Genomic DNA, 27,873 nt, shown 5'->3' on the forward strand with positions numbered 1-27,873 from the left:
TCTGTCCCTTGTCAGGTGTCCCCTCCAGAGATGCTGGATCTGTCCCGGGTGCCACCTGAATACCATGATCTTCAAACAGCATTTAGCAAGGAGCAAGCTCTCTCTCTGCCTCCCCATCGGCCCTACGACTGCCCCATTGAGTTGTTACCTGGGGCACCTCTTCCCAGCAGCCGCCTCTATAACATCTCCCGGCCTGAGAGGGAATCCATGGAGACGTATATTAAACAGTCCCTGGCCGCAGGTCTCATCCGGCCATCGTCTTCGCCACTGGGGGCAGGGTTCTTCTTTGTAGAAAAGAAAGATAAATCTCTCCGGCCATGCATCGACTACAAGGGACTAAATAACATCACGGTAAAAAATAAATATGCTCTGCCACTCATGCACTCTGCTTTTGACTCTCTCCAGGGAACAAACATCTTCACCAAACTGGACCTCCGCAACGCTTACCACCTAGTCCGGATTCGAAAGGGAGATGAGTGGAAGACGGCCTTCAACACCCACCTGGGACATTTTGAATATTTGGTCATGCCGTTCGGCCTGACCAACGCCCCAGCCGTCTTCCAGACCCTGGTAAACGATGACTTACGGGACATGCTATATCGTTTTGTGTTTGTCTATTTGGATGACATCCTGATATTTTCCAGGAACCCCTCAGAGCATGTCCTGCACGTCCGCCAAGTCCTCCAATGCCTTCTGGAGAACCGCCTCTTTGTAAAAGCGGAGAAATGTGAGTTTCATGTCCCGTCTGTTACCTTTCTAGGCTACATTGTGGCCGGCGGTCAAATGGAGATGGACAACGCCAAGGTGAGCGCGGTCCTGGAGTGGCCCAACCCTACCGGCCTGAAGCAACTTCAGAGGTTCCTGGGATTCGCCAACTTCTACAGGAAGTTTATCCGTAATTACAGCCGTGTTGCCGCCCCACTAACTGCTTTAACTTCCACCTCTAGACGGTTCCAGTGGACGCCTGCAGCGGAGGCAGCCTTCAAGGACCTGAAGTTCCGCTTCACCACTGCGCCCATTCTTATTCAGCCGGACCCGACCAAGCAATTTGTGGTCGAAGTGGACGCCTCTGAGATTGGGGTGGGGTCGGTCCTCTCTCAGCGGTCCTCAAAAGATGATAAACTGCATCCATGTGCCTTTTTGTCTCTCCCCAGCCGAGAGGAATTACGATGTGGGAAACCGTGAGCTCTTGGCGGTGAAGTTGGCCCTGGAAGAATGGCGACACTGGCTGGAGGGGTCTGAACTTCCTTTTTTGGTGTGGACGGACCATAAGAACTTGGAGTACATCCAGTCGGCGAAGCGACTCAGCTCACGTCAAGCCAGGTGGGCACTCTTTCTGGGTCGATTCAACTTTACCTTGACCTACAGGCCCGGCTCCAAGAATGTCAAGGCTGACGCGCTGTCTCGTCTGCACACACCTGAGTCCGAGCCCAAGGCCCCGCCCGACACCATCATTCCTGCATCTTGTGTGGTTGCTGCTGCTGTCACCTGGACCATAGAAAGGGAGGTCAAGGACGCCCAACAGATACAACCTGACCCAGGTAATGGTCCAAATAAATGAAAAAGATGGGGACCGCACTCAAGGAATATCGTTTTTAATTTTCTTTTTCTTTAGCAACAAAACGTTTTCAGCCGTCCGGCCTTCATCAGTGTGCAGGTAATGGTCCCCCAGGTCGCCTGTTCGTACCAGACACCATGGTGTCCCGTGTGTTGGAGTGGGCTCACTCCTCACGCCTCACATGTCATCCAGGGGTAACCAGGACCCAAGCATTCCTCCAGAGATGGTTCTGGTGGCCGTCCTGGAAGGAAGATACCAAATCCTTTGTCTCGGCCTGTCCTGTGTGTGCCCAGAACAAATCCTCCACCCAGCCCAGTACCGGTCTGCTGCGTCCCCTGCCGGTTCCTCACCGTCCTTGGTCCCATCTGTCCTTGGACTTCGTCTCTGGCTTGCCTGTCTCTAACGGTAATACAGTAATACTCACTGTTGTTGACCGTTTTAGTAAATTTGTACATTTTATACCCCTGTCCAAGCTGCCCACCGCCCGGGAGACTGCGGATCTGCTGGTCAGGGAGGTCTTCCGGATCCACGGTCTGCCCCGTGATTTGGTGTCCGACCGGGGGCCACAGTTTACCTCGGCTGTCTGGAAAGCCTTCTGCTCCGCCATCGGTGCCACCGTCAGCTTGTCGTCAGGGTTCCATCCTCAATCCAACGGCCAGTCAGAAAGGGCAAACCAAGACTTGGAAACTGCCCTCCGTTGTCTGGTATCCACCAACCCCTCGTCGTGGTCCTCCCAACTTACTTGGGTTGAATATGCCCACAACACCTTACCATCATCGGCTATCGGTATGTCCCCTTTTCAATGTATTTATGGCTACCAGCCACCCCTTTTTCCCTCTCAGGAAGAGGAGATCCTGGTTCCATCTGTGCAGGCTCATATCCGTCGGTGCCGTAGGACCTGGCGCCAAGCGCGCGCGGCGCTGCTCCGGGCTTCGGGGCGTTACCAGCGATCGGCTGATCGCCACCGCACCCCTGCACCAAACTACACGGTGGGTGACAAGGTATGGCTGTCCACAAAGGACCTACCTTTGAAAACGGACTCAAGGAAACTATCACCCAGATTTATTGGCCCGTTTCCTATTATCAAAATCATTAACCCCTCAGTGATCCGTTTAAAGCTGCCCCGTACACTCCGGGTGCATCCTTCTCATGTGTCTCGTGTCAAACCTGTCTCTACCAGCCCCCTCGTTCCTCCAGCTCCCCCACCACCACCACCTCGGATGATTGATGACCATCCTGCCTACACGGTCAATCGTCTTATGGACTCTCGACGCCGTGGTCGGGGTATCCAATACCTCGTGGACTGGGAGGGTTATGGTCCCGAGGAGAGATGTTGGGTCCCTCGCCGCCACATCCTGGACCCGGAGGTTGTCCGGGATTTCCATAGGGCGCACCCTGATAAGCCTGGTGGGTCGCCCGGAGGCGACCCTCAGAGGGGGGGTACTGTCACAACTCCACCTGTGACTCTGCCTATGACGCTACCAGTGGGAGGCTCCACAGGCTCCACACACCTGGCCAGCATCAGTGTGCAATCAACACCAATCAGCACGGCCCTACAAGTACTGCCTCGGCCTGTCAGTCCATGCTGGAACATTGCCATTCACGGTTTGTACCCAGCCAGTGGAGCATGATCTAACCTTTTGCCCGCCTGATTGCCTATTTGCCTGATCCATCTCTCCTCTGTGTTCCAGGATCCTCAGCCTGCTTGCCTGTCTCTCCACCGAGCACACGGAGTGCACCTGATCTATCAATAAATACTCTGTTCACTTTTGACACGTAACTGGTTGTCTGTCTGCTTTTGGGTTTTTCCGGCGTCAAGCCTGACAAATTTAGTAAGAAGCTTACTGTGGACAGTAAAGTCTGTTCTCAATACCTGTACTGTGACTACTGTAGGCTACTGTACTGTACTGTAAATAGCCTACTCAACCAACAAGCACATATGCCAAGTACCGCAGCTTAAAAAAATGACCAGCAGGTCAATTCACACTCTTATATAAAGGTGGCTATGTGATAGACCAGTGGTTCTGACCCTTTTCATTTCAAGGACCCCTTAGGGGACCTTGGCATGAAAAAGTTTGAGAACAGTGTATAAAGGCAGAGACTTTGTTTATTGATTTTTTTTAGCTATGTATTTTTATTTTTTGTAGCCTATTATTTATTTTTAATTATTCATTTATTTTGTATTTATGTATGCATTTATTTATTTATTTTTATATTATTTATTTATCTATTTATTCATTTAGAGACTTTTAGTTTGAAAAGTACAGCTTAAACTGACAGAGCACACTATCCAATCAGAAGCAAGGGTCGCTGAAGGCCTACCCACTAATGAAAACCACCCACCCACTATTGAAAAGGAAAAAACATGAAAACGAGCTGAGTTTTTGTTTTTCCGTTTTATAGGAAAAACGAAAAAAACGAAACAATGACCGTTTTCTGGTTTTTCCCTTTGTCAATTTAAATGAAAAATCAAACCGGCAAAACATACCCTGCCCTTGACTGTCTACATTTTGTTGCTCAACCAAAAGTGGGATTCAGTGTTAACTGATTGATAGGTGATGTTTTCTCAGCAATTTGCCAAATTTAGTGTCTCTTTGGGGTCAGTGCCCAACATCTGCCACTAGAATGCAGTGTTTCGACTTATAAACAGCAGATACTGATAGTTAATATGGGACAAATTATTTACTGTTACTTTAATGGCTTTGTTTTACATTGGAAAAAGACAATTGTGCGCACATCCAAAAAACGTACAGGTGCTGGACAAAAGGTAACTATAACAAAAATATAAAGTCTGCACACTGAGGCTCCATCAATGGTTTTTTATTTGCAACGTTTCGATCTTCAGGATCTTTGTCAAGCAAAGATTTTACATTGGAACACCATATGATCCATTGATTTATGATTTTACATATTGTTTTTACCCACCCCTTTTTATTGACCTTCCTCCACTTCTCTCATTTGTTTGCCATTGAGAAACCTTAGTGACATTTTCTCCTGATATAGGGTACAGTACAGTAGATGCCAGAATGCTTAATCTTATCACTTTTGTAAATGTATTCATCTGTTATAATATCCGCAGATGCCATATGGCTTGGTGTTTTTCCATATTCCATACAGCTGTGCTATCAGTGACCTATAGCCTACCTTACTGCTCCTTCCACTTCACTGACTTTCTTCTGCGTGTCCTGCTGCAGGGCGTCCCAAATTACCGGGTGGACCCGACACAGGAACATCTGGATGATGCTGTCACAGGTTCTGACCAGATTGGCAGAACCTGACCAGGACAGTCGTGCAAAGCAAGTCATAATGAGATGATGAGATGAGATAAACTTTATTGTCCCAGGAGGGAAATTTGTCTTGGGCAAAAAGTGCTTGTACCAACATCGGTGTAACAGACACAGTAACACAAAACAGACATGGTCACAGACGGGGAACATAGGTACGCTCCCAAAAGAGGCTGTCCTGATAAATCCTTATGTCCAGCAGCACAGCAAAACTAAATAGCCCACTGTAGTAGTTATAAACAGGACAGAGGAAACTCCCGTGGAAATAGTTTTTAGACAGATGGATGCATGATTCAGGGAGCTGCTACAGATGTCTGTGTCTGCCTCCTCCTACCCCGTGTCTTGCGCTTCTTATTGGCTGCAGCTGGTTGAATGGCTCCTCCGTTGGAAGCTCCCCGCCCGGTCTGTCGACAGTTGCGAGCCAAGAGCCAACGTGATTTGCCTATCAGGGGGAGTTTGTCGCCGGCTCGGAGCGCCTAGTGTGAACTCGCTTTAACTGTTCCACTTCGTGCGATGTGTAGAGCCAACACCAGGCGAGGGGAGGTCAAGGCGGGCAGGCAGGCTGCAGCGGGACCGGTCGGGCAGGGGAGCATGAGGAACCTGATCCTGCTCTTCTCCCTGATGCTCAGCCTCGTCATCCTGGGCAGCGCGCTGACCGCTCTCTCCTGGTACACCTTCAACGAAACAAGGTAACCGCTAAGTCAAACTAACTTTGGTGACTTCATTGCTAGAGTTAAATGGGGATATGATGGTGCTGTGATGGTGCTGTGTAGTAGGCTACCTAGCCTACATGTAATAATCATAATCATAATCTAATAATAATAATAATAATAATAATAATAATAGCCTAATAATAATACATTTTCATGCACTTTTCATTTAAGATAAATCTCAAAGTAGGCTACAGAGTAAAAAAACAACCATATAAAATGCATCAAAGGCAGAGAACATTATAAAAAGTCACACAGGACGGTCTGGGTAGACAAAGGCCTGATTAAAGACAATGTCCTTTACTTTACTTTACTTTATTTTATTTTACTTTACTTTGTTTCATTTAGGAGACACTTTTATCCAAAGTGACGTATCTGAGTTAGCCTACAGTACAAACAATAAATTAATCAGAGGATAACATGAATAAGAGACAACATAATAAGATATATAAGACAATAATAATAATAAAAAAAAAAAGTTAAGAGAAGGCTCTGTTGAAGAGGAATGTTTTTAACCCCTTTTTAAATGTAACAGGTGGTCGGGATGGTATTCCAAAGTAGAGACCGACCGATAAGGATTTTTGTAACCGATAGTAATTACCGATTTTGGAGAGGGGGGAAATCACCGACACCGATAACCGATATAGGGGGTATAGGGGGATAGGGGGTACGGTGGCACAGTCGGTAGCACTGTCGCCTCACAGCTAGAAGGTCCTGAGTTCGATTCTCACCTGGGACGCTGTGGGCGCTGGGGTTGTGTTCCCTCCCATATCTTCAGTGCCTACTGCCCAGGTGGGTTATCTCGTCGAAAGGGCCTTTCTGTGTGGAGTTTGCATGTTCTCCCCGTGTTCCCCAGGGGGTTCCTCCGTACATAACCCCCCCCCCCCCCCCCCACTAAAAACATGCAGAAGATCGTCATCGTCATCCGACCAGTGACGACAACATCCGAAGTTGGTCCCTGGGCGCTGGAAAGAAAAAGTGACCACTGCTCCTGGCCTGCCCCTCGGAGGAAAGGACAAGCCTGGATGGGTTAAATGCAGAGGACAAACAAATTTCACCGGCCACCGTCAGCATGAGTGTGTGTTCGTGGCCGCATGCATGTGTTGGGTGTGTTCGTGTGACAATAAAAGACGGGCTTGTCCGTCTACTAACATATGGCAGCCGATATAGTGAATTTTTGAGCTGGAATGAAAATATACCTTTTATGTGGATTGTGCACAGATTTTGCACCGATATATGACTATGCAAAGGTACAGTAACAGTACAGAAGGCTGCTTTCTTAAACAAATGACTTTTTTAAAGAATATTTAACATTATTAAAAATTGTCAATGGATTAGGCTATACGAGGGATCAGCCGAGCAGCATTTTGGTAAACAAACCGCGTCACTGGGTGGCAACAGCAATGGAACCCATGGAGCCCAAGTGTCTGACTCTAGCCAGTTAACTCTGTTTACATTTTAAAAACTGCGACAGTTCACACAACTTTAACATGACATGCATGTATTATACATCAAACTCTTGAGCTACTTCTGCTCTCACTCAGAATGTCAAAATACAAGCGATGTCATGTATAGTTTTTTTTTGTTTTTGAGATATTAACGTTTGTTTGGCACAACTCATAGTATTAACTGCCGCGGGGTTCCGCATTTCTGGGTGTCAGGTGACGTCACGCTGATTCGTCCTATAGAAATGAACACTGAGAAAATAAACAAAAATAAAATAAAAATGCTAAATAAACATCAGCCAGACAGGCAGGCAGTCAGACAGACAGACAAGCAGACAGAATATAATATAATAATAATATACAGGGCCGATTTTAGCCTGCTACATTAGGATGGGCTGGTAGGGGGCAACTTTGGCGGTAGGTTGCCAGAGGTTGTCGGTTCGGGGATGGGGATTAATTTGCATTATATTCTAATTTATGAAGAACAATTTGAAGCAGGATGTAGAAGCCAAGTGTGATGGGTACACCAAATTGTTCCAGTAGGAGTCAACCACCTACTTGTGACAGGTTGACAGATATGGGAAGATGTTTATGTTCATTATGTTTATGTTTACTATGGGGGACCTACAACTAATTTGACATGTAATTTTACCTTATTGCACTGACAGATAATTTTATAATTTTTTTACTAGTTTCAACTATTTGGGTTTTCAGGATGATATAACTTTTCGCAGAACATCTATTTTGGACGAGGAACCCGGCCGGGTGGCAACCCACAGAGCCCGGTCCCTCTACATACCAGAGCCCTCCCCCTCCCCCGGTCCCAGCAGAGTAGTTCCTGGAGCAGCGGCTACCGTGGGTAGCTGGTGGGACGTAAGTTGGGGCTTGGCCAGCCCCGGCTGGGTCACCTGGGCGAGGGTGTATGATGTTGCGAGACCCAAAACATCCTATGACCCCAGGGTACATCACTGAGGATACGTCCCAGTTATGCATCCATGCGATGTTTTTTTTCTTTATTAGTTAGCCTGGCCTAGCCAGTGACTCATAGGAATAGAATGTGACAACCAGGAAAGACTAGTGAACAGGGACGGCACCCGGGTAGCAGTATGGGTTAGCTCCCCAGCCTGCGTCTTCCGTGAGGAAGAAGCCCAACAACCCACGAGAGGCCTTTTAGGAGGGCCATTCAAGCTGCAAGTGGAGACTGCAGTGCCACCAAGTACTGGTACTGCATGGTGTCCACTAAGATACCATCACCTCGGAATGAGATGTTTGGAGCGGGGGAGTCTGGTGCAGCGCACAGGTCGTAGACCTGGTGAGACGAGGGAGGAACCCGGCCGGGTGGCAACCCACAGAGCCCGGTCCCTCTATGTACCAGAGCCCTCCCCCTCCCCCGGTCCCAGCAGAGTAGTTCCGGAGCAGCGGATTGAGTGGCCCTGACCACGTGACCACCTTCGACCCTCCCTATAGGGCTGACCGTGGGTAGCTACTGGGACGTAAGTTGGGGCTTGGCCAGCCCCGGCTGGGTCACCTGGGCGAGGGTGTATGATGTTGCGAGACCCGAAACATCCTATGACCCCAGGGTACATCACTGAGGATACGTCCCAGTTATGCATCCATGCGATGTTTTTTTTTTCTTTATTGGTTTCTTTGGTAAAAGTGGAACTTTATTCCTTCTGGTTTTCCTCATTGTTCATGATTTTGTGGAAAGCATTCACTAGAAAGTCAGTTGGAACAGTTGACAGTTGACAGTTGAGAGAAGTATGCTTTGGTGTATAAGAATGCACTACACGATTCTCGCCAACAAGGCAGTACCTGTGAGCAAGTGGCGACTCAGTGACTGTTGTAAATGGGATAGAAGTCTTGTTTTCCTGTAGTAGAAGAAGAACGTAGCAGTCTGTAGCTAACGCAGCAGTTGTCAAGCAGCAGAAAACGTGCAGCCAGACAGAGAAGGGGAATTGATGCTGTTTGTTTTGTTTTAATGAAAGTGCTGCAGTAATAAAAAAAAAAAAAAATTTAACCAAAAGGCCAGGCGCAGCGCAGATTAGTGGGCGTGGACCGGCGCACTTGATATTTTGGTGTCGGCGCTACACACGGGTGACGCGGCCTTAAGCATTATAACCACGCCGAGCAGTGAATGCTGCTGGAGGAAGGAAAAAATGATTGAGGAAATAATGTTTCATTCATTCATTTCTTTTATGTTCTTAGCTCTTCTTATGTTCTTAATATTGTTTTTATACTGTTTTATCGGCCGTATCAGCCGCTGGCTCATCCCGATCTTAAGCATCATGGGTAATCGCCTACTGTGGCTAATATTAGCCGCTAGTTAGTTATGTTACATGGCAGTAAAACGCCACTGAATGACCAAATAACTTTTAACAATTTCGGGCAAAACCGTTGGTTAGTTGTTTATAACGTGGCTGGCTATATTTCGAACGTTCTCTATCCATCTCTGATATACTGAAAATACTCGGAGGCGGGCCATAGCGTCTCTGTCGATGATTTGATTCAACAGTTCTGTGCAATGGCGTTGGCGTTGGCCAATCCTGGCGTGTTCCACCCCCAAATCGATTGTGTTCTGACACAAAGCGAGTGGGTTCCAGGACAAAACAGTCTCGAGCCAACTACGTTATCTGGAGCAGCGCAGTAAATACAATATTCCTGGAATGCAAGTTTAACTTAACAGTTAATGTACATGTCCTCTGCATTCTACATCAAATGAAGACATTCCCGTTTGTTTTATTTTGTATGTTACATACTTATTGGCCAAGTTATGTTAGTTTATGGGAGAGGAATTCTGCCAGCTAAAGAAGGGAGTATAGGCGGCCATCTTGCCTGCAGAGTTTTCAAATCAACCGTTTTAGGAAATGGCAAGCTGCAACAATCAGGTCACTTAAACCGGACCTTGTACCCATAATTATTTTTACAGCGCATTCAAAAATAAGGTGGATAGCCTGTGTTTGGGTTAGGGTTATTTTACAGTATACACATATTGAAACCTGACTTTAGGGGGTCTTTAACAAATAACTGACAGTTTGTATTCTACTATTCTGTATTTAATGTGTCTGTAGCCTATGAACAGTCTATGAACATGTATGAACTGTGAGGCTCTGTGTACCTCCATATGTTAGGATGTTTGGGAATACTTCTTCCACTCTTTATGTTGTGTTGTGCTGAGAATATTGCAGGAGCAATTCCTAGGCTATGGGCTGTATAATGTGATTCTCATGTCTTTTGTTTTATTATCAAGTTACAAGTTAATAGGCGGACCCAAAGACGCTTGGTTATGGTGCACTATGGCTGCCTGTAAATAGTTTCCCAAACCTATATGTGAAGAGCTGCAATTAGTGTCTGCTTCTCTGTCTGTCCCACTGATGACATCATCAGGGATGTCATAAATCCCACTGTGACATCATCAGTGATTTCATAAACCACTGTGACATCAGTGATGTCATAAACCACTGATGACATTGTCAGTGATGTCATAAGTCATGATGTCATCAGTGATGTCATCAGTGATGATGTCATCAGTCTGAGGATCACGGGAGAGACTGATTGATTGATTGATTGAATACTTTATTGAAACAATGGCACGAGAAATACAGCGTAAGACCAGATTCATTGAAACAAAAGGAATAAAACACAACAAAGCCCGAGGGCTTATTTCCATTGTGGTCCTAGACGTGAAGCAAATGGAGTGAGTGTATGTGTGCATGTATGAGCGCGTGTGTGCGCGAGGGACATTTAACAAACTAAACATTACATGCGTTACACATATAAATAAATACAGGAAAAACCATCTATATGTATATAAATACATATAAATACATAATATACAAAAACACGCGTACACACTTCCACCCCTGTACACATACCTAAATACACACATAAATATACATGTAAAAAACAATACAACCTTTACACTTCTGCAATAATCATTTCGAATCAATTCTTGCAGAAAGGGCCAACCTTAGGGGCCGCTCTGTAGCCACTGTTTTAAGGTGGACTTATACGTGAGTTTGGACCCTAGATCTTTTATATTTTCGGGGAGACTGTTCCACAGAATCGCTGCTGAGTATAAAAAAGTAAATTTACCTATTAAGGTTTTAAATTTAAAAGGAACAACGTTGTTTGAGCTTCCCCTGGTGGAGTGACTGTGCACCTCGCTAACCCTCAGGAAATAGCCAGAGAGGTACACAGGGGCTTTCAGGTTAATGATCCTGTGGACCACCATACACAGCTTGACAGGAGGCTCACGAGAGAGACTGAGGGAGAGGGAGATCTGTTTGTTTCTCTGTTTCTCTGTCCCACTGTGATTGTCCCACTGTGATGTCATAAATCCCACTGTCATCAGTGATGTCATGAATCTAGTGCTGTCATAAATCCCACTGTGACATCAATAGTGATGTCATAAATCTGACATCAGTGATGCTGGTCTCATTGGCCACACAGCAGCCGAGCTGCGGGCAAGGCTGCGCAGCTCGGCATTACCACATTATTATGTGGCAGTGATTAAAATATGTCACATGTGCAACTACTAGAAGAAGAAGAAGAAGAACTGGATGGACAAATCTGTCTATTTGTCACACGAACACACGCATGCGGCCACACACACACACACACACACACACACACACACACACACACACACACACACACACACACACACACACACACACACACACACACACAGTGACTTGAGACTTGACTTGACCAGGGACACTACACTGGGGGTGCTCAGATAGTCTATATAATGACATTAATAAATTCTGGAGTTGATACCATTTGTCATAGATTTCGGGAATTGATTATATACTGTATATATATTAAAAAAAAGTAAAAATTCCACCAAAACACCACCTGAAGACCTCATGAGTTTGAAAAACACTTTAGAAAACTTAACCTAACATACAGGTTAGGTTAAGTAGGATAGGAAGAGATTAGCATTCTTCTTTATGCTGATGACATCATTATGATGGCAGAAACAGAAGTCGATCTACAAAAGATGTTGATATGTGCAGATAAATGGTGTAGGAAATGGAGAATGTCCATAAATGAAAATAAAACTGAAATTATGCATTTTAAAAACCCAACCAAGCGTACAAGTGTTTTTCCATTTCAATTTGGGGATAAGGTGTTGAATTATACAAAGAATTATAAATATCTTGGACTTATCCTTGACGAACACATGAATTTCCTAAAAGGCACTACCTTGTTGGCGGAATCAGCAAACTGAGCGCTTGGGGGTGTTATAGGGAAAACAAAAGCTCTGAAGGATATTGGTTTCTCTACCTACTCCAAACTATATCAAGCCTGTGTTTGCCCAGTGTTGGACTATGTAGCAGGGGTGTGGGGATTTAAACAGTACCCCAAAAGTGAGGCTGTTCACAACAGAGCCATACGATACTTTTTGGGCGTACATAAGTTTGTACCAATCCTGGCTGTTGTTACGGCCTCCACAATACATACATCAAACAAGGCTCAAGTGGAGAACATAACATAAAACGACGCCAACACAATGATCAAAAAGGATAGGGTTTTTATTTATTTTCCCAATTCCTGAAAGAAAAAGAAAAGCCCAAAACCATAAAACAAGAAAACCTGGCAGTTCGGCCAAAACAAGCAAAAGGGAGAGGGGTCTGGGCTGGCCCATATAGGGCCGTCGAAGCCAGCCCCTCTCCTTAAGCTAACAATTCAAAAAGTTAAAGAATAATTTAGGAAGACTAAACTAAAACTAAGAACGAAAATATAACTACCGAACTTACCAGGTTTAAACTAAAACAATAAAGCCTGGCACCTATTGTGCCAGGACCTAAGAAAGTAAAGGAATGGGCATGGGGATCGGACAAACTGCAGGTGCTGCTGGGCTGGATTCAGAGGTAGAACTGCCAGCAAGCCAGCTTAAATACCTGCAGGCAGAGCTGCATCAGCAATCAGCCGATTGTCTGCAGGTGTTCAGCCTGAGGTATGGGGAGCAGAGGAGATCAATTAAGCAGCTTTACACACAGTATGTAAACACATGAATGTATAGCATGATACATACCGTGTGTGAAGTTGATCATGCACCGTCCATGGCCACACGCAACAGCTGTCACGGGTGATATGGGGTGGGAGCCTAATGAGGTACGTTGGAGTATGTGTATGATGCGACTTTGGAATAGGATACTGGGTCTGAATACCAACAGAATCTCTAGAAAGGTCTTTGAGTGGGATATGATGGTAAACGGAGCATGGGCTAGGGACATGCATGATGTCCTTCTAAGAGCTGGGTTGGAAGATGTTTTTCACAGAAAGCAACTCATAGTTATTATTAGTGTAGTGAAATACATTATTTTTCAGAAAGTAAAGGATAAATGGGCATCAGATATATGTTACAAACCAAAACTTCGCACCTTCTGTGAAATAAAGCATGTGTACGGCACAGAGAATTATGTTTTGTATAATCTGTCTAAGAAAAAGCGCTCTCTATGTGCTCAACTCAGAGCTGGCATACTTGGCCTTCATATTGAGACAGGCCGATTTGTGGGCACTGCTGAGCAGGATAGACTGTGCAGTCTGTGTGAACTTAAGGAAGTTGAAAACGAAACACACTTTGTATTCTATTGTCCCTTCTATAATACTATCAGGCAGAGTTTTTTTTAATAAGGTAGACAAAGAAAATGAATTTGTGTGGTTGGAAGACTCTGAAAAATTCATACGGCTCTTCCAATATGAAACTTTTGCATTTGCCACTTTCTTAGAAAAGGCTTGGTTGATGAGGAGGAATGAAATGTATAGATAAAATAAGAAAAAGAAAATGTATATATTTTGTGTAACTGTGTCATATAATCCCATGTGGGATGGGCCACAATGTGGCATGACACGCAAATAAAATAATTCATTCATTCATTCATTCATTCATTCATTCATTCATTCATTCATTATTCATACAGGTTAGAGGTATGCAGATTTACCTGTAGTGCCGGAGTACTTGAGACTAGCCGCAATCAACTTTTGGTCTCAACCACATTTTGGCCTGCCCAAGAAAAGCAGCATGAAGTTACAGATGCTACAGGCAAACATCAATCACAAACTGTTTTTTGCTGAATTCCTGTCTCAGCATGTCATCCTCTTGTCACTTCTCCTCATACCGCCGCCTACTTCTTCAGATCTTTTTCCTGAAACTCAGATTGCACAAATGAAGATAATGATTAAACAATTTACTGTAAACCCATTATAGGCCCATGTGGTTTTTTTCTATATCTAATTTCCAAGTTTCACTCCAGTCAGGTGGTTCGTCCTCACACACTGTAAAAAGAAGAAAAATAATCAGCTTAGTTGCTGACAGGACCAAAAGACAGGGGGCCCTATCGTCACAAAAGCGCTAATTTTGCGTTTGCGATTGTTTTGTGCTCGTTTAACAGGCAGTGTGCGAAATACCCGCTGGCAATCGGGGGGTCCCCCCTACCTAGTGCTCCAGTGTTATGCTGAAGTCTTGCACAGACGCAATCTATAGCTACAAGTTTTCATGGATGCAAGCCAAGGCAATCAACTAATACAGATTTGTGTGCGTCCTGGTGGCTCACATGGTAACACGCGTACAACGTTGGCTGGGTCCTTCGTGCGGCCGGCGCGGGTTCAAATCAGACCTGAGGTCCTTTGCCACATGTCATCTCTCTCTCCTCACCTTTCCTGTCTGCACTGTCCTATCTAAATGAAGGCAACCCCCCCCACAAAGATAAATAAATTCAGATTTGCATACACATCAGCAAGGCTAATGTTAACAATAAGGCCACTCACACTCAGCTACACAACAAATACAGTATGCTCTGCAACAACCCCATGCACGTGCACAGATAGACCCCAGGAGGTGCTCAAGCACCTGCCCATTTGGCATCGCCCATCACAAGATGTCTAATACTTCCTTGGCATGGTAGAGCTTCTCTTTACTATTGAGCTTTGAATAGCCTTGATTATTACTTGTGAGCTCTTTTCTTAGTGACCTGCCCACCTCTGCTATAGATGGCAGGTTACAGTTATGCGGATATGCAGGAGGGAGCGGAAGCCGCTTTGATTGACATGGTCGGAGCCAATGACGAGTTTGTAATAAGCCGGGAGCGGACATCCGGCTGCCACCGAAAAACAATCGCTCCAATGGGAGAGCAGAGTAGAGCAGGGGAGGGTTTATCCCAGTTATGGAAACCTGCGGCGCCAGACTCCTCGGATGGAAGGGAGAGGAGGCTGGTCAGCGATATGGTATGCCTACAGATCCTGACGTCATCAAGGTGTTATGTCTTACTTACTGGATTGTGAAGAATGACATTGCTGTCAAGCAGGGGATTTCCATGATGAGACAACCATCATTTCTGCATAGCTCTCAAGATGCCAAGTTAGATGTGCCATTGTTGGTAGCTGCAGAAATTGGCTGTAGATGTACAGTAGAGACAGGTTTTCATGACTACTTCCTCCTCCCTGCACTCATTAATCAATCAATCTTATCTGCTGCAGTGTTGAAAGGAAAGACTGCAGACTCACGGCCCTCCATGGCACGACACACCTTGCCATAACACCTTGATAATGCTGCGCAGTGCCATCATACATTCTGATCTAATAGATGCACCTGGCAAGGGGGAGGCCAGGCTTCACTGTGCAATATGCCTTAACCCCGACATATTTACACACTACGGCCCCTATCGTTGCATCGGCGCAGTTTCTAGGCCGAGCGGCAGGCGCAGATCAAAGCAGTGGGCGTGGAAAGGCGCACTTGATATCGTCGTGCTGGCGCTAGATGCAGCCCAAAGCATTACAACCACGCCTTTTAGGCGTAAAATTATGCACCGTCATGCTCATTGGATAAGTGCAATAAACGAATCGCACGCTTGCCTTTTTAGCTCCAATTCCAGTGATCCCGCAAAACCAGACGAAAGCCAAACGCTCTGCCCCCCCCCCCCCCCTCCCTTCATCCAGCCTGTCTGTCTGCATTATAGGCTATTATTCCATATTATTATGCTTCTCAAACCAATCTAACTGCAGTTTCAATACTGCAAGCATGTAAATATGCTACACTATAGCAAGATCAAAGTGAAAATAATGTACTAAACGCATCAGCTAGAAAAATATAGCCTATTAGATTGGTGAAAGTTTGTCCAGAAAGATATCGTTTTCTCTCCCCTGCTGCAGGTAGAATGATGCACATAAATATACCCTACATTATGTAAAGTCATTGCATAAATGTGTTTTTATTGTAAAACTAAATGTGGAGTAGGGCGAAGTTATTGGAGCGCACATCACAGTATAGCAGATGACAGTAGAAGCTTCCGAAGCGCGTTCCGCTGTCACTTACCTAAATCACGTTAAATCCACACAGGGTATATATAGGCTCAAGAGGACATATATGTTTCACATAGGGTGGTGTTTCATTTCATGTTTTATTTGGTCCAATATTGAAATGTTCGACAATTGCAGGTTGTCTTACCATTACACATTATTTTAGATCTACCTTTTATATCTATTTCGGCTCTATTTAGTAGCGAAATGGAGGACCCAATTGCATGCTGGGAGTGGACATTCACAGGCAGTAAACTTACAACTGCTATTTCCTATGGGAAGCTGGGTGCTGCTATGTGTTGTGTCTGTTTGAGCGAGGGAGTCAGAGAGAGAGAGAGAAGGGTGACTCAGAGGCAGAAGAGCACTGGCGCACTGAATAGGCCTGGTTTCAGAGAGAGACAGAGAAGGGTGACAGGGGAGAGGCACAAGTGCACTGGCGCAGTGAATAGGCCTGGTTTTCAAAGGCGCAAAGCGCTAAATTTAAGGCAGGTGCCAAGATATCAGTACGCCGAGATTTAAGGCCGACACGCCCACTTTGGCCCATTCTGGGACTGCGCCACGCCCATTCGGCCTAAAGCGCATTTGGCAGCGTAAAGCCATATTGATATCGTCCCAAAACAGGCGCAAGGCACGTTTTTTTGCGGTTAAGGCCCGTTTTAGTGCCGAAGGCCTGTGGGAGAATAGGGCCCTACATCTTCTAAATGCAACTGGGATACATCATCAGTGATGTAACCTGGGGTCGTTGGGTGTTTCGGGTCTCACAACATCATACACCCTCGGCAAGGCGACCCAGCCGAGGCTAATTATGCCTCGACTTGTATCCCAGCAGCAGCCACTCACGGATCTGTCCACTTAATCTTTCTCTGCAATGTTGCTAGCGGACGGGTCCAAGAAACCCCAATCCGCTGCTGTGGAACCAGGGGCGGACTGGGATTCTAATTCAGGCCGGGCATTGGATACCAAGCAGGCCAGGCCGATACGGGCCGACACGCGTGCCGGCGTCCGAAGGGCGGCGGCGAAAAATTTGCGCCGTTTGAAGTCCAATTTGGACCGCTTGAAGCCCAATTTGGGCCGTTTGAAGCCAGATTTGGGCCGTTTGAAGCCCAATTTGGGCCGAGTCCAATTTTACAATGAGATGCACCCACTTTAACCCTGAATAAAGTAATAAAACCACTAGTAAACCAGTAGGCGGCGCCTGGCCTGCTGTTCAGTGAGGGGCCTGACTGGGGGCACCAAAAAAAAAAAAAATTTTTTTTTTTTTTTTGCAGGCCAGGCCAGGCCAGGCCACCAGGCATTTGCCCGACGTGCCCGATTATGCAGTCCGCGCCTGTGTGGAACTACTCCACAGGGATAGGAACATCAGTGCATGGAGAGTCTAGGCACTGTGGTTCTCCCAGCCGGGCTTCTCCTTCGTCTCACCAGGTCTGCATCCTCTCGGCGGCAGGGGGGATGCCTATGAAAGACACAGGCCTGCGCGCTGCACGTCATAGTTCTGCGACGAGCAATTCACACTTCTGGGGGATGAATGGTTGAGAGGATTTCCCTGATCCACTAGAAAAAACATAACATAGATAACATCTTTTTGCAGACATAATTCTTGCATACCAACAGAGGATCCTCTGACCTGCCACCAGGGCAGAACTGGGCACAATTTATTGTTTGCTGTTTTCAATACTTTAAGACACATAATCAGTGAGTCAGTCAGATGGAGGATGATGGCAGACATGCTTCAGTCAGCTTTACAGAATTTGATTCACCCTCCTGTTGACTCTTTTAATTAATTAATCTATTGAGATGAATGCAGGTAAAAGCCATTATCCCGTATTCATTTCCCTTATTATTCCCCGACCTGCTGCCTCCCCGTTGCTGCACTGCCATGTTGTAATGTGGATACAGGAGATGACGAATATTTGTCTCGAACTGCGAATAGAACAACGCTTCAATAAAACGCATTGGACTCAGTGTGCAAGCCGTGATCTGTGTGTGATGATTTTTTCAGATGACGGATTAAAAAGATTTATACAAACAAAACGTAGCCTACTCATCTGTTCAAAACACAAGTTATCCGCCACTAAAGACCTTAATTCTCTCCGTTTTCTGACAGCTATTTAAATTCAGTTGGGTCAAGATCTGTATCGTTCATGTTATTTGACGTGCTTCAGTCGCCTGCCTGTCTGTGCTCTATGCTTGGTAAAGTTGGAAATATATGACAGATTCACACTTCCAAAGCGACGCCTCCCGACAACGAGATACAAACTAATTTTCACCTAAACCATCCTCCGAGCCGGACAAAGAAGTAATGAAAATGTGATTTTTGTTGTTTTATTGCCTTCTGGAGAGAAATCCGACTAATTGACTGAATCATGTAAACCCGGGTTTTTCCTATTGTCGGATTATTAAAGTGCACGTAAACGCAGAAATCAGATTATTGCCATAAACTGATTATTCTCAGTTATCCGTTTATTGTTTGCATGTAAACGCACATGATGTATTTACAGAAACAAAAGTTTAACCGGATCCGGGACATTCCAGCTTCGTACCCCTGCCTTCGTGAGCTAGCAATGACCCCCTTCTATGGGCGTTGATAGCTTTTATAACCTCTGAACAGAAGGTCATACCAAGACACTGCGCCTGCAGTGCCCCTAACCCCAGGAGGAGTAATTGCAGGCTATTATCTAATTATTCTACACTAGTAACCACCAATATCTGTCAATGGGTCAAAATTTCAGGTCTCTGCGATGTACCAACTCACAGAAATTTGCGTTGTGGCAGAAAAACAGGGAAGGGATGTGATGGTGTCACGATGCCATAAAATGGCCTGCGAAAGGCCTAAAAACGTTTCAATCAGAGAGACACCTTTCTAGAATGACAATGATTTATTAAATGATTAGATACATGAGCCTGTAGGCACATTAGATATATATTAGGCAATTAGTCTCCATCATGACGTCAGCTTGATAATGACATCATGATCAGCAGGGGTAGTGCAGCCAGGAGTAGGATTGAATATCCCCCCCATGGAGTCTAGCTGGAGAAGGCTTCTGAATCTGAAGACCTTGGAGAGGACTGGAGGAGAATGGGGTGGAGGAGGGTCACAGGAACGCACTGAAAAAGCAGCAGAACAGACAGAGAGAAAAGGTGGCTTTTAGTTTGACAGCTAGATGATGATGAGCTGAATGGGAAGATGTGTCTTACTCTGATTGGTTTAATCCAAGTCAGGGGTGGCCAACTGTGGCCCGCTGCCCATTTTTAAGTGTTTTTATTTTAAAGTTTGAAACGGAAGAACGGAGACGGAAAAACGGAAAAACTTTTTTCCCCCATTTCGTTTTTTCCTTTTACATTTTTAATACTGAATGTTGGTGAAATTATCTCTGTCTTAACCTGTTGGCACAGGAAAAGATTTGAAAACATACAGAAATACCCATTGTTATAGGTGAGGTCGATAAACTATTTAGGAGGAAATAAATTTTTCTATGGCACAAGGGTTTTCTGGTCTATTATTTTTTTTGTCACGTGTGGTCCCGAATTATCATGGTTAGGTCAAATAAATCGGATATATTTAATGTGCTATTGATGCTGGATATGTAGCCTATAACCAGGTCTCCTTCTTGGGTGACTGCTGTCATAGAGAACTGGATGCTGTTGTACTAAGTTGATTAACTTTTCATTGTCCATCTTGGTTCTTCGGTCGCTATTCTCTCTCCTGAAGAGTTGTTTACCAATGGGGAGAAAGCCCCACGTGATAGCCACCCGTCAATCTCTCTCTCTCAGTCTCTCTGCTCAACACTGTTGTAGTAACTCCATTTTATTTTGAAATTAAGTTGCCTTTGCCATTTCCCACGGATATTGTCGCATTTTTCCTTCATGGCTTGACAGAAGAAGTCTGCCTTCACGCGCCTAGTCGGCTTGAAAATAGAACTCACGCCTAAACGATAAAATCGGCGCAGGTCAGGCAAGGCGTGGGTACACGCAAGGTTCACGTTGAGGCGCCCTGTGTACACAGCCTCATTAACTAAAAAGGATGCCTATTTAAAAGCGTGGGTAAAGGCAAGGTGTAGGCAAGGCTTGGGTGCCCTGTGTGAACATAGCCTTAGGTGTTCAATTTGTGCAAGGCTTGAACCCCTGCCATTGCCGCTTGCAGCTATATTCATTATTATTATTATATATTCTTTATTATTATGGCAGGTAATAATAATACGGCATTAGCGTGACAAGTTATACAATCAAAACTCAATAAGCTCCTCATATCCCTGCCACACCTGGATAATGTTCTTACAGACATTCTGCATACCAACAGAGGCTCATCTGCCCGCAGGGCTGGGCACAGTTTATTATTTGCTGGTTTTAATACCCTGGTAACATTCGTTCAGTCACATAGTCAGTGAGTCAGCCAGATGAAGGATGATGAGATGTCATGGAGACATGCTTCAGTCAGGTTTACAGTATTTGATTCACACTCTGTTGACTTTTGAAGCGTTTTCTTTTGAGGGTGTTTCCAGTCATTGGAACAACCTGACTGAAAGGTCTCTGGTTGAGACTTTAGACTCTGGTTGTTCAATCAACTGGCACATTTTCCACTATTCACTCTTCTTCCCAGGAGAGATGCCTCTATATATGCATGACTCTGTATGCAATTATTGCTCTCATCTATTTTGTGGTTCTCAATGTGGGATCCACCAGGGCTCCTGGGGGGTGGGGTGGGGTGGGGTGTGTGGTCCAGGGGTCCCCACTGCAAATTGATGAATCGTTAAACGTCAACATTATTTCATTCACAAGAAGTTAACAGAAGAATGGAGAAGAATGACTATGAATCACCTCATTCAATGGAAAGGAATTGCTTCAAAATGTCCCCATTCTCTGGGGTAGAGTTGTACAATCTCTACAACCCAGTTTCTCTGGGATTGTAGAGATTACTTGCAAAACCACATTTAATGTCCAGCTTGCACAGGTTACCTTAAAAACCCCATTCAATGGACAGCTTGCACAGTTTACCAGAAAAAGCCCATTTAATGGGCCTGGGTGGGCCCCAGGACCCTGTGGAGGTCCTGGGGTCGCTTCGGGGGGTCTGCGGGCCAAAGGGAGGGTTCGAGACCATCAGGGGTCATCTCCAGAGACCCCTCCAAGCCTCTCCCATGCCCCATGCCTAATCCTAACCCAGACCCTAACCTCTCCCACCCCCTAACCCTAACCTCTCCCACCCCTAACCTCTCTCACCCCCCATGCCTAAACCTAACCTCTCCCACCCCCATGACTAAACCTAACCTCTCCCACCCCTAACCCTAAACCTAACCTATCCCACCCCCATGCCTAAACCTAACCTCTCCCACCCCTAACCCTAAACCTAACCTCTCCCACCCCCCATGCCTAAAACTAACCTCTCCCACCCCTAACCCTAAACCTAACCTCTCCCACCCCCCCATGCCTAAACCTAACCTCTCCCACCCCTAACCCTAACCTCTCCCATCCCCCATGCCTAAACCTAAGGACACAGGGGTCCAAGCAGACCCTCCCCATGCCTGCAGAGGTGGGCAGGGTGGTCGAGAGAAGAGCCAATGGAGAATCCTATCCATTAAATGAGGTTTTGCAAGTAATCTGTACAACCCCCGAATCCTATCCATTAAATTGGGTTTTGCAAGTAATCTCTACAACCCCGGGGAAACCCCTGAATCCTACCCATTAAATGGGGTTTTGCAAGTCATCTCTACAACGCCAGGGAAACCCCTGAATCCTACCCATTAAATGGGGTTTTGCAAGTAATCTCTACAACCCCAGGGAAACTGGGTTGTAGAGATTGTACAAGTCCCCATTAAATGGGGTTTTGCAAGTAATCTCGACAACCCCAGGGAAACTGGGTTGTAGAGATTGTACAACTCCACCCCAGAGAATGGGGACATTTTGAAGCAATTCCTTTCCATTGAATGAGGTGATTCATAGTAGAACAGGTGACTGTTCTGACTCGTTATCTTGCTCTTTGGCTTTTTGCATTTGACTAATCTGACCAGCTGTTTTCTCCCTATTCCTTCCATTTAGAAACATGCAACCTCAAGCCTCTGTCCACCAAGCCTGGGAGGAAAAAGCCGTTGAGCCCTCGGCTAAACCATGCAAAAACTGCGGGTGAGAGCAAACAAGCATCACTGGTTCTCTGTTAAATTACCTCTTTTGTCCCTGCAGTACATGTTATCAAGTGCTACAGGTTTTGTGCACCTGCTGATTGTGTGTGTGTGTGTGTGTGTGTGTGTGTGTGTGTGTGTGTGTGTGTGTGTGTGTGTGTGTGTGTGTGTGTGTGTGTGTGTGTGTGTGTGTGTGTGTGTGTCACAGGTTCAGCATCATTGATAAATTAGTGGAGCATTACTCTCGCACCTGGAGGAAGCAGGAGGACAATTCCAAAAAGTTCAGGTAAAAAAAGAAATCACTTGCCAGGAGACTTATTTTATTTCACTGGAAAAATGCCTCTTCCCCTACTCATACGAGTTGGTTAGCTGATGTCTTTACGTTTATGAAACTAGAGAAAATCAAACATACTTTAAGCGGCTCTAGCTACAAATTTGATTGCGTCTGGCAGCCTTTCCTCAGATACATTGAATCCTTGCAGCTCCAGCCCCCCCCCCCCCCTCCCGTCCTAACCTAGATCAAGCCGACCCGTCCATTTAATACTAGTACCTACAGAACCAACCACCCAGCTACCAAATAATATAAAAAATACACAATTGTAACATCCAATTCATTTATTTATAATCATTACTGGTTTCAGAATACATTTATCCTTCCGCCACAGAATATAGTTCCATACACAAGATCAATGATTGCACTAAACATTTAGTTGCCTTTGAGCCAAAAAACAACTAACCTATTCCTTAACGGGATTCACAGTTATTGATACATTGCCTGTAAAAGTACAGTTATTTAAACAGTTATCTAAAGCAGCCCATTTTGGTGGTGGTGTGTTGATATCTGGTGACGGCAGAGGGCGTTTGTTTGTTTGACAGTCCCAGGTTCGGGGTCCGGGCGCTAGTCCGACCTCCCGCTAGTCCGACCTCCCGCTAGTCCGAACTCGTGACAACTCAAGCTCAGCCAGTTCTCTCTCCCCAATTTCACCATGTCGTTCTTTGTTCACTTCACCTTCATCTTCATCTAACCACTGCTCAAAACTCAATCCACCCAGTAAATCAAACGTTACTACGAAATTGGACATTTCCTTGTTAGAGATCGGCCATTTCCTTGTTAGAGATTTGCAGACTGACAGGCTAACAGTGGGCGGAGTCAGCACAGGGAGCGGAGTCAGCATCAGGGAGCGGAGTGATACTGCGGTTGGAGCCGAACTGTAGATTGTTGGCCTATTTACCACTGTTGCTAGCCAATCAGAATCCAGTATTCACTCATGCTGTTGTAGAACATGGTTTTTACACCTGTTTTTGTTTTTCTATGTGCTCTATGACTCTGCAGACTTGCTGTTTCCTGCTGGTCACGACATAATGGTTATGTGCTTGTTGAGCTGTCTCAATCTCAATTGTCTCAACATTATTTCTTATTGTCATGTCTTGTTTAAGAAAAATCTAATAAATCAATCATAAATCAATCAATCAATCAATCATGTGAAATGTTCCTCAAAGATTTGCTGAAATTCAGTAAATATCAAGCATCCCTCTGGGACCCATTTCTGGGACTCATTTCCATTTAATTACATGGATCATTTACTTTTTATTAAATAACAGAATTATGTAGTGTTTATAATAAAGTCAAAGATTCTTCATTTCCGACAGTGTGTAACTCCGGGGACTTGACTCGGACTCTTCTTTGGTGACTCAGACTTGGATTCAAACATTGGGGACTTGAGACTCGAGATATAGTGATTTGACTACAACACTGACAAACTGTATCAAGTATGTGCCCAGTGTTGGACTATGCTTCTGGGGTTTGGGGACATAAGAATTATCCTAAATGTGAAGGGGTTGATAATGAGATACTTTCTTGAAGTACACAAATTTGCACCAACCCATGCCATTACTGGAGATAAGGATGGGAAACATGTATTACATTGGAAGGCAGGTGTGATCCGGTTATGGAACAGACTGTTAATTAAACATGGAGGAGAACAGGTTAGCTAGGAGAATATTTGATTTGGGTGGGATTTAGGGACAATAGGCAAGAGGAATTAATAACTTATTCATGAATGTAGGAAGTAGAAGTAAGTGCACTTGTTCAGTAAAGCACATATCTTCTTGTTAACGCTACGCTGCATCCTAGTCTCGTTCTTCCGCATACAACACAACAACACTGTCATGCAATCTCACGTGGGATGGGCCATTAATTTAGCATGACACAAAAATAAAATGTCATTCATATTCACTCTGTTGCCTGCTACTTCTCTTTGTCTTTAACTCTTTAAATCAACTCTATGGAAGTAAATCCAGAAGCTTAATCATTTATAACTTGAGAGGAAAAACACTGTCAATTCTCATAACACTGACAATAACCCTAACCCATTGTCTTTACACACCTAAACTGACCAATCAACCTACATCTCCTTTCATCTAAAGTCTTTCCTCTAAGTTTGTTCTTTAATCGAGAACTTGCTGTGTTCTACAGAGATCTGCTGAGCACCAATTGCAGTGGCCTCACCAAGGCCATCGTCACACAGGCCAACACTCCACTGGGATCCAACATTGTGTACAATGGTGAGGATTTGGCTAAGAACCCCCTCCAAGTGACGCCCGAGATCTTCAGCACCTTTATAGAGGCAAGTTGTTTTGTACTTGCCAGAAGAGCTGCTGTATAATTGCAGTGATCCACTTATTAGTGTGGTACCTCATGTGTGAAGATTAACCTGCTGAACACAGGTTCGTGTTTGAATAAGCTTGCGTTCACCACAGACCTTATTTTAAGCATCGCGCCAAAAACCCATTCAAAAATCTCATAGGCAGAAACAGTGAAGAACCCGGAAGTGTTAGCATCCGTGTTTTCCGGACTCATTCCTACGGTACTCTATCGCACATAGTAAAACATGGACTCTGATATACTGCGCCGGTTAGGTGATTGGCTCAGCAGGAAAGAAATAGCTTGGGTTGATTGGTTATTGCAACAGAGGAGAAGCATGGGAGACTGTGAATGGATGAGGAGACAAAGAAAGGGGGCGTGCACTGTGATATAACCTGAACTGGGCGATGGCTGCTACATGTAAGTAGTCTTCATTATTGATATTAGTCTAAACATCACGTTATCTCGGTTTGGTTTTGTCCTTCTTGTTCCTTGTTCCTTTGGCTGTCATGGAGCGTAAACTTTGAGTCAAATACACTTCCCTCACCATGGCTCCTGGTCCATCATCACACACAGGGGTGTCAAACTCATTTTAGTCCACGGGCCACATGCGACCCAATTTGGTCTCAAGTGAGCCAGACAAAGAAAATCAATGAATAATAACCTATAAATAACAACACCTGCAAAGGTTGTGTGCGCGCATGTGTGTGTGTGTGTGTGTGTGTGTGTGTGGAATTACAAGTAAATTTACCCCTGAAGCCTTCACAAGTGCATCAAATTGGATTGAAGGACTTCTCAGTGCAATTTTCACACTTTGCAAAGTCGTCGTGTGGGCTGAATTGGACCCTTTGGCGTGCCGGTTCTCACCCCCTGGCCGTATGTTTGACACCCCTGGTCTATCGTGTGTGTGTGTGTGTGTGTGTGTGTGTGTGTGTGTGTGTGTGTGTGTGTGTGTGTGTGTGTGTGTGTGTGTGTGTGTGTGTGCCCCCGTGTTTATCAATTCGATAATACATGTAAAGTGTCTGTTGGTGTTGATTCCAGGAGAATCCCTTTGGAAATAAATCATGGGACACGTGTGCTGTTGTGGGGAATGGCGGGATCCTGGTCAACAGCAGCTGTGGAGAGAAGATAGATTCTGCCCAGTTTGTTATCAGGTGGGTACTCGTCCATTACATGCAATCTCATAATGGAGTGTGAAATGCTGATAGGCCATCACCACCCCTGTTCAAACAAATGTAGTGATTTTCCTTGGCCCCTGTCACCCTCGTTCAGGTGCAACCTAGCTCCTTTGCAAGATGACTATAAGAAAGATGTGGGCAGCAAGACTGACCTTGTGACAGCAAACCCGAGCATCTTAAGAGAGAGGTGAGTGTGTGGATGTGGAGACTGGCTACATCTCGTTGTCAACCTTAACATCAACAGTTAACCTGCAATGTCTCTTGTTCCTTGATCCTCTGTGTTTTCTTTCAGGTTCAGGTCTCTGACGGCGCGGCGCTCCCCCTTTGTGGAGAGCCTGCGTCTCTACGGTGACTCGCTGCTGCTGCTGCCTGCCTTCTCCTACCTGCGCAACACGGACCTGTCCATGCGGGCCCTGTACTCCATCCAGGAATATGAAAGCTCCACCCGGCCCGTTTTCTTCAACCCGGACTATATGCAGAGTCTGGACGACTTCTGGCGCTCCCGGGGCCTCACTAACCAACTGCGGCTCAGCACCGGCTTCATGGTGGCTAGCCTGGCGCTGGAGCTCTGTGCCAATGTGCATGTGTACGGCTTCTGGCCGTTCAGCGAGCACCCGGTCAGAAACCAGTCCCTCACCAACCACTACTATGATGATTCAAAGACCAACACAAAGCTCCACACCATGCCTGTGGAGTTTGAGCACTTGTTGGAGCTGCACAGTCAGGGCGTGCTCAAGCTTCACCTGGGAGATTGTACGCCAGCCAGCAGGTAGGCACTGCACCCAGAAAGCACAGTGCCAGCAGGTAGGCACTGCACCCAGACAGCACAGTGCCTTCTCCGTAGCCTCAGCCTCAGGGCTTTTTTTTTTTTAAACAAACCCGCCCCCTGATTTTTTTTTATCCCATTTGTTTCCCAAATTAGTGCTAATTTAATTTATTTGCTCCACCCTCTGCCAATCTGAGGAAAATTGAAACTGGCTCCATGCTTCTTCCGAGACATGGGCAGTAGCCAGCCGCTTCTTTTCACCTGACAGGGGAAGCTTCACCGGTAGGACATAGCACGTGGGAGGATCACGCTATTCCAACGAGTTCCCCTCCCTCCGAACAGGCGCCACCACTTCAGCGACCAGGATATTGCATGTTTTGGTGAGGGGTTTCTATATGAAGGAAACCCCAGGGGGCACGGGGAGAACATGCAAACTCCACACAGTAAGGCCCTTTTGACGACCCCACCCGGGCGGTGGGCACTCGAGGACATGCGGATGGACACACACTCCTTCAGCGCTCACAGCGTCCCAGGTGGGAATCGAACCCAGGACCTTCTAGCTGTGATGCGACAGCACTACCACTGCGCCAGCGTGCCCCCCTACCAGCCTCAGGGCTTACTCAGTCACTCACTAAGCTAAGCCTTATGTGTTAGACTGAATGGATGAGTCTGTGGCACACGTGTGGATCACGGATGATGGTTGCTTGGAGGTGGAGTTAATGTCAAAATGCAAAAATCACAAGAGTGTAAATATTATATTCAATAATCTTATTTTGTATTTACGACTATTTATTATCAGGCTTGTTCCAGCTGGATTCTGGTGGTACAGTTATTTTGCTCAAACTGGAAAGCCATTCCTTAAAGGAGAATTTCGG

General features: G+C 45.6%; 1 protein-coding gene across 1 annotated transcript; it reads left to right on the forward strand.

Annotated features, from left to right (window-relative positions):
- Positions 1–5,396: 5,396 nt before the first annotated feature.
- LOC310787224 (alpha-2,8-sialyltransferase 8F-like) lies at positions 5,397–27,005 on the forward strand (the record flags this gene model as incomplete). Its single annotated transcript, XM_083648591.1, has 7 exons — positions 5,397–5,531; positions 22,331–22,414; positions 22,619–22,696; positions 24,887–25,037; positions 26,096–26,208; positions 26,327–26,419; positions 26,525–27,005. The coding sequence occupies exons 1-7, from the start codon at positions 5,434–5,436 to the stop codon at positions 27,003–27,005; spliced, it is 1,098 nt and encodes a 365-aa protein (XP_083504717.1). The 5' UTR covers positions 5,397–5,433.
- Positions 27,006–27,873: the final 868 nt, after the last annotated feature.

The sequence above is a fragment of the Poromitra crassiceps genome (assembly GCF_964638095.1).
Source record: "Poromitra crassiceps genome assembly, chromosome: 13".
Classification (NCBI taxonomy): Eukaryota; Metazoa; Chordata; class Actinopteri; order Beryciformes; family Melamphaidae; genus Poromitra; species Poromitra crassiceps.